The sequence below is a fragment of the Epinephelus moara genome, chromosome 16 (assembly GCF_006386435.1).
Source record: "Epinephelus moara isolate mb chromosome 16, YSFRI_EMoa_1.0, whole genome shotgun sequence".
In the NCBI taxonomy this organism is placed as follows: domain Eukaryota; kingdom Metazoa; phylum Chordata; class Actinopteri; order Perciformes; family Serranidae; genus Epinephelus; species Epinephelus moara.
The window spans coordinates 32,768,137-32,781,729 of NC_065521.1; the positions used below are offsets into that span (position 1 = coordinate 32,768,137).

General features: G+C 40.8%; 1 protein-coding gene across 3 annotated transcripts; it reads right to left on the reverse strand.

The window, feature by feature from the left end:
• Nucleotides 1–26: 26 nt before the first annotated feature.
• slc6a1a (solute carrier family 6 member 1a) lies at nucleotides 27–11,026 on the reverse strand. Of its 3 annotated transcripts, none has more exons than XM_050064370.1 (15): nucleotides 10,707–11,026; nucleotides 9,306–9,689; nucleotides 8,928–9,059; nucleotides 8,655–8,755; nucleotides 8,394–8,503; nucleotides 8,110–8,242; nucleotides 7,287–7,421; nucleotides 7,085–7,188; nucleotides 6,304–6,428; nucleotides 6,007–6,119; nucleotides 5,241–5,372; nucleotides 4,913–5,015; nucleotides 4,502–4,602; nucleotides 4,171–4,338; nucleotides 27–2,329 (listed from the first exon to the last, which is right to left on the reverse strand). In XM_050064370.1, exons 2-15 carry the CDS (start codon nucleotides 9,535–9,537, stop codon nucleotides 1,886–1,888), a joined length of 2,133 nt encoding a protein of 710 aa, XP_049920327.1. In that variant the 5' UTR covers nucleotides 9,538–9,689; nucleotides 10,707–11,026; the 3' UTR covers nucleotides 27–1,885. The 3 variants fall into 3 exon arrangements, with proteins under 3 accessions (XP_049920327.1, XP_049920329.1, XP_049920328.1); XM_050064372.1 differs by having other exon boundaries at nucleotides 10,643–11,026; XM_050064371.1 differs by lacking the exon at nucleotides 10,707–11,026 and adding an exon at nucleotides 10,234–10,543.
• Between the last annotated feature and the right edge of the window lie 2,567 nt (nucleotides 11,027–13,593).

Below are 13,593 nucleotides of genomic sequence, written 5' to 3' on the forward strand. Positions count from 1 at the left end.
ACGAGGGACATATTGCCAGGCATGTATTGTATTTATATTTTCTATAACTCTTTATTTTTTCAGTCTTTTTCTGTTTGTATAACATAACAATCGTGCTTTATCATGTGACACCATTTAGATACATATCATGTTTATATTATGTTTTACATTAGGCAGTGAGACAGTTAAAAATATACAAAACAATATTGTTTTACTAGACATAGTTTCTATTTTTAATATAGTCGTCAGTATCTTCATTGTCATCATCATCTCGTATATTTCTGTAAGATATGTGCTTTAGCTTCTGTGATCAAAATATTATTGCAGAAAACAGCAACTCCATTTTTTCAACATTTAGACAATAACTTCCAATGTATTACAGACATTCACAGTTACATGTTTTACACGGTACAGTTTTACAACAAAGTTCCAGAGAAAACTGTGGTAGAGTTAACTTTATACAAAATTCACAGGACATGAACTGTAGCCATTTCACATTTTCGCTCAGTTGTTTTGCTTTTCAAAGTAAACATGTTCTGTTCAACCAGATGCCTTTCACAGTAGCTGCCATAGAAGCAAACTAACATTGTCCTAACACGCCATGGCAAAAGTCTGGGGAAATTAAAGCTTTGTGCTTTTCACTAGTAAAGCAAAGACAACATAAACAAAATGAGAAACAGACCACTTGCTTACTGGCCTGCACTTATACATCTACATATGTATTGCTGAATACATATTGATCAAACTATGATTGATCGTTACACATAAAGAAAAAATAATGACTGTACTTAAACACAGAGTTGGTCCAGGTTTTTGTGCTAGCATATGAAGTTGTATTTTGTAGTTCTGCCCAGTCGTGTAAACAGACTATGGCTTAGTTGAAATTGGTGTTCTGGCTTAAGGCCGTCTCTGTTCATCTTCTTTTTTTTCTTTTTCTTTTTTTGTTTGTTTGTCAGGAGACATTTCAGAAATTATTCACTGATGTTCCTGAGGAAAGCATGCAAAACGTAAACAGGATTGACTGTCAGCATTAAGGGATAGTCGATGTTTGTAAAATCACTTTTCTAACCCTGTGCTTTTTTTTTTCTCTTTATTGTACTTCTTTGTACCCTGTGCTTTGCCAACCGAACACTAAATGGCATAGTTTTTGCTTTTGTCTGCCTATTGATTTTGGTCCTCCATCACAACACATATAGTATAAAACATCCTAAAAATAATTCTAAAAATGTTTCGATCACATAAAAGTTTTCCCTTTTTTTTGTGTTTGTTTTTCATTTTTACCGAAAAAAAAGGAAGGAAAAAATAACAGTCTCTCTCACACACAAAATCTTTTGCGACACATACTGGATTGCTCCAGAGCTCCTAAACATGAACTTCTTATTGGCATTGTGCTTACTCAGAGCTCCCCGCTCGCGTTGTGGCCGGTAGTTTACCTCACAGAGTGCAACGTTTGGAAAAGAGACAACTGTGTGAGGTTTAGTAAACATCCACAATAAAAATTGACGCCATCCTTTGCACTCTTCAATGATGTCAATTTTGTTCACTACTTCATCTACTATATTCACACGGTATTTACTTGAGTCATGAAGATATTCAACAAATCTCTAATCTATATCTCTATGTTTTTTTCTTTTCTCACAGTATTACACAGTATGTTTACATTTTTTTAAACTCGGATTTATGGTTGTATTTGTGAACACTAACAGTCTTTGATATTGTTTTCAGAATGCAAACCAACAATAAGACATCATTGGCTTGGTTTTACAAATGCAGAAAAATTAAACATGGTTTGAAAATCTGTTTTGATCACATATTGCCCCTGGAGGTAGGTGAATCAATTAAAATCTTGGAAGTCCTTTGTAATGTTCTCTTTTGTCTACATGCTCCATGAGGGTTTCTTTGTTGTCTACACGTTGGCCTCTGCATTGGTCAGGTTAGAGGTCGGGCTTGTTGGGTTTGGGGGGTTAACTGGCTCCGTCGGGCTTGCTGGGATGGGCGGCGGGCTGGTCGGGCTAACAGTTGTAGTGGTGGGGTTAGCCGGACTGGCTGTGGTGGTGGTGGTAGTGATGGTGGTAGTGGGACTAGTCGCCGGGTTCACCGGGCTAGTGGCGGTGGCTGGATTTGCTGGCGGAGGAGCAGGGTTGGCGGGGGTCACGGGGCTGGTTGAGTTGACAGGAGCTGGATTGGTGGGGCTGGCAGGGTTTGCGGGGGCTGGGTTGGCAGGGCTAGCGGGGTTGGATGGATTGGCAGGGCTGGACAGGTTGGCGGTGTTGGTCTCCGCCTGCTGCTCAGGTCCATTCTCCTGAGGTCGCCTGACAACTGCAGGAGGCTGAAGCATTATCCGAAGTCGCTGGAAGAGGAACACAACACAAATTAATTACATAGGAAAAGGGGTATGTTATAATGTTGTAAAAGTATTGATTTATAGATACATACTAACTCTGAACATTTGAAACATTTTCAATTAGGTGTGGGGGAAAAATTGATACAGCAAAGTAGCGCGATATTTTACATGGCAATATTGTATCGATACATGGACGCCAAGTATTGATTTTAATTATCAAATAAATTATATTGCAAACACAAAATTAACTTGTGGTAACCTACTAGAATAAAAAAGGAATTGCTTTTTTAATCCACTAGATACATCTTGCTGCAACAAAATTATTAAAGTGAGATGAACAGACACAAAACGTTATAGATAAAACAGATGTTGACCAAGGTTTCCTTTAGGGACATAATTTGGGGGAAAAAAGGTAATAAAAGAAGGCAGTAAAAAAAGGTAATAAAAAAAATCTATGTTATTGTTATATTCAACATTTCTCAAAACATTTAGAATCGTAATACTCTTGTATCGTGATTTAAGTATCGTGATATTATCGTGTAAAAGAGCATCTGGTGATCCCATGCCCAGTTTCAATACTAATAATTTTCCACACTATCAATACACAGGACCCAGCTGCACTTTGTCACTCTCTCTTATTGTTTACGCTTACTACAGTCATTCTGTTGCTAATAACCAAGAAAAGTTGACATCATAATGTTATCGCCTTTTCATATTTATCATTTAATAAAAATGTTATACCTTCAGTTCGGAGTGTAAGAAAATATAGATACTCTTGAGTATCCTGATGTAATCTGCCTTCAGCCATTTGACTCTTCCACTCCAACGTAGCAACACATCGCTAGTGTGTTAGTGACTGTGATAAATACAAATGCTAATTCAACTTTTTTACTTAATGCATATGCTTATTGCATATAATGCAATGTTTTTCAGGCCAATGACTCATTAGCACAAAGAGAGATGGAGCAAGGAGCCCGATTACGTATGTTGTATAAAACTGAGTTGCACTTAAAGTAACACTCTGAATATTTTCGGGTCTTCTCTCAATTGCGCTTGCCTGTAGTTGCAAAGTCAGCAGCACTTGTAGCATCGCTAAGTGCATTAGCTTTCCCATCTGCACTTTAGCTGGTGGTTTCTGAGGTAGATGGTATGACAATGTCTCTTACCCATAAAGTTACAAAACAATCCTTTGTAGCTCACAAAAATGTCCTTACATTTGGATTAATAATACAGCTAATTGGCTGATTTGTTTCAGTAGTGCGTAAATGTTAGCTAACTACTTCAAGTCAATGTCATTTTTAAGTGCCGCACAGTGATTTCGCTTTAGCTAGCTCACATGATTGTATCCTATCATCATATAAAGTTAATTTTTTTAAGGAATTGGACGATTTATCTTTGCTAATAATATGTTGGATTCATATTAATGTTTCTTTTCAGACAGATTTTACTTTTTGAAAGAAGAAAAAACTTAAATTAAAACTTTGCGCAGACCTCCTGTTGATCGCCCAGGATTTATACTATACTATCACAATATATCACCTTACTTACAGCATCACGATATATCGCAATATATTGTTACCCCTGTATCATGATACGTATCATATCGCCAATTTATTGCTAGTACAAAGCCCTACCTTTAGTGTTTGTTTTTCCTCATAGTGTCAAAAAATAGCATCAAATATTTATATTTTTCAAGGTATTGTATCAAAGTTAGAAATTCCAGTATCATAACAACACTAGTTTGTTAGCTCACAGAGACAAAATAGATCATAAGCTAGAAATCTGGCAACACAAACTAGCAAGACCTGTCATGTCCTCACAAACCCAATAGACAGTTCATTGCTTACCTCTTTGTAAGTGCCCTTGAGTCCGAGATACATATAGATCATGTACCCTGGTATGAGAACCATGGAGGACAGCGCCATGAGCCAGCCCACTCCCTGACCCCAGCCTGGGAACACATAGTCTCCCATTGTGAGAGGAACCATTTGTATGGCGCTGAACAAGAACACCCCCTGTGGGAGACAGGAGACGCTTTATGCATCCTGACACTGCTGACTGCAGGCAGCACTGTCTCAGCCTGACATGGCTGCAGGCAGGTAATATTGACTTTATTTATTGTTTCATTTTTCATGTCATGACTTTAGATGTACGGTTGTATTAGTTCAGAGTACTCACGCCGACGATGAGAGGGGTGAACACGACCCAGCACAGCTTCCACCACACACAGGGCTTGTAGCCAATCATCTCCTGGATGTTGTCGTAGAACTTGTTCACACCTGCGAGACAAATGAATCTATGATCAAAATATTCATATCCAATTTATTTCAATTTGCAGCCGGTCCGCCATGCATGATGATGAGGACGGTGAGGTGGAACACATGAGTGCTCATGACCTTGAGGCTGAACAGCGTTTGAAGCTGCGCAAATAATCTCTGGATAGGTGTGACGCTTTTTAACCTTCATGTTCACCACGACTTTTCATACATGTGATATTTCACTAACTTGATTTGTTAAATTGTAAAAGAAATATGCAAATTTGAAAGCTAATTTTATTCCCATATTGCATGAAACACTGATGATACACACCGTAGCACCAGGATATGGAGATGCATTCAAAGAAGACCAAGAACAGCAGACACATTCCACTGGCAGAGTAGTAGTCAAACAGTTTGAACACATAGATTCCACCCTGGTTGCAGAAAAATGGGATGTGTTATAGTGTTATAAAACAGCATAACACACTCTGGTACTGTATTTGATGCCATTAAGAGAACAAGTCAACATTTAAATTGCCTCCTGCCCACCACAGACTGTAGATTTCACTTGTATCTTTTAATTACATCTTTCAATTCTGTTACTCACTTATTGAATCCCATGCCATTAATAGTGTACAAGAGAGCTGCCCCTGCTGTACCTGTGTGATGTTTGAAAGTCCGATCACATAAGACACCAGACAGACAACCGCGATGAAGATCTCTCGTCTACCCCTAAGAACTCGGGGAAACTCGTCCACCAGAGCGGTGATGAAGCCTTCAACAGTGCAGAACTGAAGGACAGAGAAACAGCAGTGAGTGTGAATGTGCTGCTGCTTTTATGCTCTGTTGTTCTTCTTAAATATATACAGTATATTTATCTTTCTGTAGCACCTAGAGGTCTGAGAATATTTTGCAAAATGCATTCTTCACCAAGCAAGTTTTATTTTAGTGCTTAGGCTGACTGATGATGACAAATGACAAAGAGTTGCAGTGTGCACCAAACCATGGGACAGCAACACTAACGCAATCTTCTGAATGACCAAGCATCCACTTCTTGGAGGCCATTTTGGTAATAGCTCTGTTATGCAAAGACTATTTAATTTAATTTATGTCTTTTACTTTTGAAGTGCTGGTGGTCAAACCCAACTGCATGCATACATTTTTTTTTCTCGTCTCCGTGGCCTCATTTGAACCCAAATATCATACACAAAAGGAAGAAACACAGACAGGGAAACCTGCGGGCACATGGAGGTGATAAAGTTGCATTAAAAAGACTTGACAGCCGATGTCAAAGCTCAGCTATATCTGTCCACGAGAGGCAAATTGCATGCTTATCATGCAGAGAGCAGGGGTGAGCTGCATGATATGTACCTGCATTTAAATATTTAGGTCAGCCCATGAGCAGATCATCTCCAAGCCCCTTACCTGGCTGTCTATCCCCAGCATGAGCAGCATGGAGAAGAACAGAATGGCCCAAAGAGGAGACACTGGCAACTGGGTTACAGCCTCCGGGTAGGCCAGAAAAGCTAAGCCAGGACCTGGATAGTGAAAAGGAAAATCATATTTCATCAGGGTTACTCTCATCAGACTCTGTTATGACCGCAAACACACATATTCACGACAAAGTGATGACAAATGCGGCGTTTTGCGGTCAGTATCAATGACAGTGCACTTTTGTTTTGTGCAGAGACAGAGGAAGACATGTACACAATCTGTAGTTACCTGAAGCTGCTACGTCGGCAATGGGTCTCTTTGTCACATGTGCCATGAAGCCAACAATAGAGAAGATTACAAAGCCAGCAAACATGCTGGTACATGAGTTGATGCAGCACACAATGATAGAGTCTCTGGGGAGAGGAAATATAAAATAGGCCTGTTGTCAAAGATTTAAGTTGACTTGTTTTTGTTTTTCTGTATCAAGCTTTCCCTGAGATCAGAAACAGTAGCTGTGAGAATGCATTGCTGCTATTAATTCCTTTTGATCATACAGATGTTTGGCAAAAAAACACCATTTTTATTGTTTACCGCAGACATAAACAGATTTCATTGAAGAGCTCGGGACAAATAATAAGAATTCTAATGTTTCTAGATGTGGAGAGATGGATCCATTTGAAACAAGGACACAAAATGAATGCAACTATTTTTATGTAACTGATTGTTTATGTGACCCAGAACCATGGGGCTGCTGGAGAAAACACTCAGGCTTTGCAATCATAGTTGTTTTTTTTCCCTCTTGCACGCACACCGACAGCAAGAAACAGCCTTCTCCTTGGATTGTTATTACATTCATGCCAGCAACTCGCATTAATAAGACCCTTTAAGGGCTCTTACCAAGTATCCTTGAATAAGGTTTTTATTAGGGGCGTCTAATATAGTAAAATAGCAGCAATTTAATTACTGCCATCTTCAGCCAGTGCAATTTGCTCTGATACTTAAAATCCAGCAGCAATCTCTGTCTCTTTCTCACAGATTATCTCTTCTCATGAAGCATCACAAGTCTTACCTGTAAACATTGTTATTGAAAGGGTTATAGCTGCCCAGAGCTATAAGTGACCCCAATCCCAATCCGTAGGAAAAAAAGATCTGGGTAGCTGCATCCAGCCATACCTGACAAAGGAACACAAGCATTTAGCTACGTGACGCCGAGCTGTGCTCACTCAGGCGTGCAGTACATAGGTATGAATCATACGATGATGTGTCGTTACCTCCGATTCTTTGAGCTTTTCAAAGTTAGGGGTGACATAGAACATAATTCCATCGCTAGCTCCAGGTAGAGTCACCCCACGGATGAAGAGAATAAACAGCATGAAGTAGGGATATGTAGCTGAGAAGTAAACCACCTACGAATGTGAGAGAGAGCAGGATCAGCATTGAGTCTTTAGCAAATTTATGATGCGTACAGAGATTGTAAAATTTAAATTCACCCACTATTCAGATATTTTCATGGGAAGCTGTTAAGATTTTCTAGATTTATTTCCTTCTGTCTCTCTCTTCCACACAGAAAGAAGCAAAACATAAAGAGACCAAATATTCAGCAAAGAAAACACACTGCAGCTTTCACTTGTGCATTTTATGACACTACTGTGCAAGCAATTTGTGAGCAAAGTGTGCAGGGGGATGGGGGTATTTTGTGACCAAAACAAATTTTATTTGCCATGGTCACGTGATGCACTAGACTTTCGAAATGTGGCACCACAAGGGAGGGAAACTGCTCCAAGTGAAGGGAGAGGACAAAACCAGATTGTAGCGTATGGCTGTTTGTTGCTCCTCCTATCATGAATCCACACTCAGTATAGACACCGTGTCAGGAGAATTGGACTTAGAGGAGCCATGATGAGGCAGAGCAGGATTAGTGAACATGACTGTTTGATGTCTCTTACTTTAAAATCAATCTGGACAATGCTGACTGCAGCCTAAATGATTGATGAGGTGATATTAGACTGATTAATATTGCATGGCTGTCACATACTGCTTATTGGGAACCAGCAGAGCACAAGAGGGTCTTGGGACACCCAAATCTGGTCTTACCTTCCCTGTCCAGCTAACCCCTTTCCAGATACAGAAGTACACAAGGACCCAGGCGATGGCCAGTGTTATTGCCAGTGGCACTCGAAGCTGGCCTGGTTTTTCCAAGCCATCGGTCATTTCATGCATGTTGCGCCTATAAGTCAGAGCGAGCAACAATGAGACTATTATACACACAGTGAAATAAGCATGCAGCAGAGGAGGCTGTCTTTTATGTATCTCGGGGATGCATGCAGGATAAAGCTCTGCTGTTGAGAAAAGCAAGAGAAAAGCAGTCAATATCTTACTCCCAAAACTCCACCACTGCACTGGTGAGATTAGTGGTATCCAGAATGGAGTGGTTTGTATAACATTTGTCTGTGTTCCATGGATTGTTACATGAGCTCCATGGAAGATCCTGTAAAACAAAAATTACAGTTTTTTTCCCAGCTGCTTTGACACATTTATGGATTTGAAAATTTCTTGCAGGCATCACAGCTCCTAATACAACAACCTTGACCCTACGTTGGCTTTTTATGAATCACATGAGCACGCTGCGTGATACTTACAGTGGTGAAGGAGTTGTACAGGTAGTAAATGGCCCAAGAAATGATTACAATGTAGTAAATGTTAAGCCAGAAGGACAGGACAGCTGCTGCAAGGCCCACACCTATCATAAAGAAATGAATTAAGCAGTGTAGTAAAACTATCATTGGGTGTGTGCATGTGGCCTCCATAAATCCTCAGTATAAAGCACCAAATACCATTTTTTTTTTTTGTATTTAACAGGCCTGGTACCGAGAAAATAATGTCCAGATATATTTAGTTTGAGTGAAGTATACCTTTAAACATAGGAGCCAGTTTCCACACACCAAGCCCTCCAATTGAGGTGTATTGACCAAGGGAGCATTCCAGTAGAAACAAGGGGACCCCAGCAAATATGAGGGTCAAAAAATAGGGAATCAAGAAGGCTCCTGGATAAACAAAAGTAGATTAAGTTATGCATTTAACAAAAAAGCACAGCACTGACGCATTAGTTAAACCACCACAGCACAAATGTGAATTAATTAGGGTTGTAAGTGTTTATAATATTCATTTTTTGCATGTAATCGACACGGCCAATTAGGTAGGCTCGACTATGTGTGCATCATGGAGCTGAATGGGGCCGTGCAGTTTGCTTAAAATTAGCTGTGAGAGGGAAAAAAAAAAATCATGTTTACCTCCACCGTTTTTCCCACAGAGATAGGGAAATCTCCATACGTTTCCCAGTCCAATTGCATAACCCACACACGACAGAAGAAAATCAAATTTGCCCCCCCATGTCTCTCTATCAGGCAATTCCTTTTTCTGCTTTTCGGGTTTCACGTCCAGTGACTTGGGCTTGTCATTATTAGTGGCCACCTCGTTCAGTTCTGTGACTTGTCCATCCGTTTTGGTGCCGTTCGTCGCCATGTCTCTGGATTTGGCAGAGGTCCTGGCAGTCGGACGGGAGGCTTCAGCACCAGTCCACGTAGACAGCAGCTTCGCGGTTTTTAGACCTAACCTTTGGACCAAATGTCTGGAGATGAAGCCTGTGCACACACGGCTCGTCAGTCGCCGTTAACCTGGAATCGTGAATAGAGGATTTTGGTCGGTTTTTCAGGAGGCGCTGATTCCTTGTAAAGCAAACACATCTTTTTTTTTGCACACATTTACTCCTCGGCACAATACAACAACATGAATACAATCTAAATATACACTCTTAACGCAGCTAAAAACGCACTCTAAAGCATCTCGTGAACATTTGGCTCCCTGACAAAAATTTCATTCATATCAGACTCAGCAAACACCAAAAAAACCCCATCGATGGCAAAGTCATGCTGGACTTGCTCCCATAACTAAAAACACAGACGACAGATTGCGCGTAAATTACCAGCAGCCAAAACCAGATCAGCACACACATGATAGCCTAAACAAAGTCTGCAATTTAATCAGCCAAAAAAAGAAAACGGAAATTGCCATCACTGACATCAACGGGTGGAAAAACAGAAAACTTTAAGACAAATTACAAGATCCAAAACATGCACTCGAAGCGGCAAGACGCACCGTGGCAATAGCAAATAGCCTATGATAATTAAGCATAATGAAGTGGAGTCCACCAATTACCACCTGCAGATTCTCCAAACAGTTCTCCACATACGGATTTGCAAGCAGCGGGGATACAGAGAGGTCTCAAACAAACTGGAACACAAAACGCATAGTGGAGACAAAGGGATGTCCAATGCGTAAAAGGTTTACGCATCCGGCTGCACGAATAGCCACCCCATTCTACCCGATTAATTGAGAACCAAACATGTTATTAAACGCACGAGAATGCGTCTCCACATTTCTGCACCATCCAATAGACGAGCAAACAGCAATCAATTCTGCATTTAATTGGCTGTGGCGTGTAGGTGCAGAGCTCATCATGCAGTCGTTACATTGACCCCAGCAACACACACTGACAGTCTCATTCACAATTTAATCGCACTCACTATCGCTGCAAAGGCAAAGAAAAAACAAAGAATCATGCACTAACCAGTTTGCACGGGGGCTCAAACACACGCAGACAGACGCGAGAATTCAGCAGCCAGTTTACTCACAATGAATCTGTGCTCTGTGCCGCCGAGGATACGCTGCCTGCTGCCACAGATCTCGAAACGAGGTATCCGTAGATTCCTCCTGTGGGTGAAGTTGTAAACTCCCAATATTTCTTGCAACATAAATAGATTTTACTTCCATTAAAAGACTTAAAGGGACCATGCAGCGTTAGAGGTGTCCAAGCAGGAGCTGTCCAGCGGGGAGCAGTGCTGAAGACCAGGAGGAGGAAGAGGAGGAGGAGGAGGTGGTGGTGGTGGTGGAGGAGGAGGCTGAATCAACACGGGCAGCAGCCGCTTCGCCTTGTGCGACTGTCTAACATCAACAACCAGAGACTCAACTCCCATCTACACAGCCTCAATGTCATCTCAAAGTCGCCCCCCCTCCTTCCTCCTCCTCCTCATCCTCATCTATAGGCTGCACTGACAGCGCACTTGCAGCGTGTTTATTTTTATATACATATATATCAAATCCGTCCACTCTTTCCTCTCATTTTAATAAACACAAACAATGAAATATTCTTATTTTCTTTGCCATTATCTTCTATAAATGGGCAAGTTTTGCAGAGCATGCAAACTGGCTGACAATAAAGATAATTTCAAATAAATATTGGCCACTTTTGGGGCTTTTTAAAAACACTTTATCCCAGGTGGTTTCTCCCTAAACACTTTTAGGATTCAGCTGTTTAAAATGCAATTATCTCTACACCCATGCCCCCCCTCCAACCAAAAAGAGCACCCCCTCCCCTCCAGTAATGAAATGTATGGTCGAGGTGCAAAATGGAAACATATGGAGGGTAATATAAGCAGCATGATCAGGTCCCAACCGCGTCTGTGTGGAAGGTGAGGCCAGTCAGCGGCTGTCTGCAAATCTGGCAAATTGTGATAAAGGGAGCCCGTCAATAAAGGGAGGGAACATTGGCTGGTTGTCTAACTCAGCCTGTAATCGTCCAAAGCCCGACGTCTGCCACAAATGAGGGGATGATATGAGGACTGTGAGATCATTATTTAAAACAAAGACAAATGAACAAAGGTAAAGAAAGAAATGGTTAAAGAAAGGAGGGAAATGGCCACAGAGGAGTGGATCCAGCCGCGGATTTTTATTCCCCTCTTCTTTTTTTGTCTATAGAAACCATCCGGAAAGTGAAATACAAGAAGTAAACATGTCTTTAAGGAGCAGTTCGTGGATTTGACGCGCACCGGTAAGTCATCCACAGCATGCACACATAGACAGGCCCACTTGTTTGATTTGCTTTTAAGTTTTTTCCATCAGATCAGCTGTTTTTCTCGCGTGAGCTGTGATGTCACTGCTTTTCTACATTTGAAGGCTTTTGTTTTCAAACTCCACGTGCGCCGTTACTCAGTCTCCTGCTTAAAATCTCAACACGTAGACGCACTTCTTCTTCTTTTCTTTTTTTTATTTGAAGTCCCAGACTGAGCCGAGGTCGAGGGAGTGCACACTGACTGTGGTGCAAACTTCTGGAAACGCTCTGGCAGCGAGATCAGGAGCATTCAGACTCCAGTGCGAATGTTCCCATCACAGGCTGAGAGGGCACCAGATGGCAAACCAATGAGGGGTGAACTAACCTACTAAACGATACCACATGAAATGCAGCATTTAAAATCCCATCTGGGTTTGCCGTCCCTGCGGACACGGGGTGTGAAACATGACACATATTTATACACCTGCTGATGGAGCACGCAGGCATGTCCAAATAGGCTGGTGACATGTGCGCGGCAGCCAGCTGACCTCCTAACCCCGCAGCTTTGGTTGGATGCAGCTCACTGCCCTTTTCACCAGCAGCAGCAACAGCACCCCCCTCCCTGTTAATTTCAGTCGGAAGCTTCTATTTGGCTCCTTGTGAATGCTGCTGTATGTGCTCCATTAGGCTGGGATTACTTGTCCTTTCTTGTAATGGCTTTTAGAGTATGTGACTGAGATTGAGTCGTGGTGCTGCCACTCTTTACTGGCCCATTGGCTGTAAAATTATCTTAATGTTGGGGAAGGTTTTGCAGAAGGAGGCAGCCAAGGTGCAGCACTTAACACTGAAAAATCCATGTCGGTCTTTTGTCATTTATTTAGGCTTTTATGCACAATTGTTGCCATTATTGTATTAAAAATGTGACTATATACACCAAATTTTTCTTCAAGCAGGGGCGTAGTTGTCTTTTCAACATTGGGGGGACACAGATGAAATCAGGGGGGAATTTCGAGCATCTAAAATTAGAAACAATCACATCCATTGATGAATTTAAGGGCATCATAGAGAATTTGGTGACAGAGACATGTGCTTGTGTTTCTTAGGTGTTGTTTTATTGTGGATTTTTGTATTATACGTTGCATTTGTTGCATTTTAATGTGCTTTAAATGGCTGCTACCTTGACCAAGTCTCTCTTGTAAAAGAGAAATTCAATCTCAATGGGACTACCTGGTTAAATGAAGGTTAAACAAAGGAAAATAAATTAAAATTAAGCACTTACTTTCCTGTATTCGGGCAATTTTTATGCACCAATTTGTGCCTTTTCTGCACCAATTTATGGTGCAGATGTCTTTAATTCTGTCAAAATCAAAGTTGCTACCTTTATGTATTTATTTGGGGGGGGACAAATGCACATGTTCTAAATATTAAAAGGGCCATGTCCCCTGCATCCCCCCCAAAATGTGCACCTATGTATTCAAATAATGTATTATTATCAATTGAGAAATTAAATTAAATTAAAAATAACTGACCTAAATATAGAATTTAATGCCCAGTTCATTGGTTCGTTTAATAAAAATCATCAAAATAAAATTAAATCAAAGATAAAAATATTATGAAAGATATTATATGACTCCAGTTAAATGTTTTTTAATTTGGTTTTAGATATAAGCTCAAGAAAAAAATCAGAAACA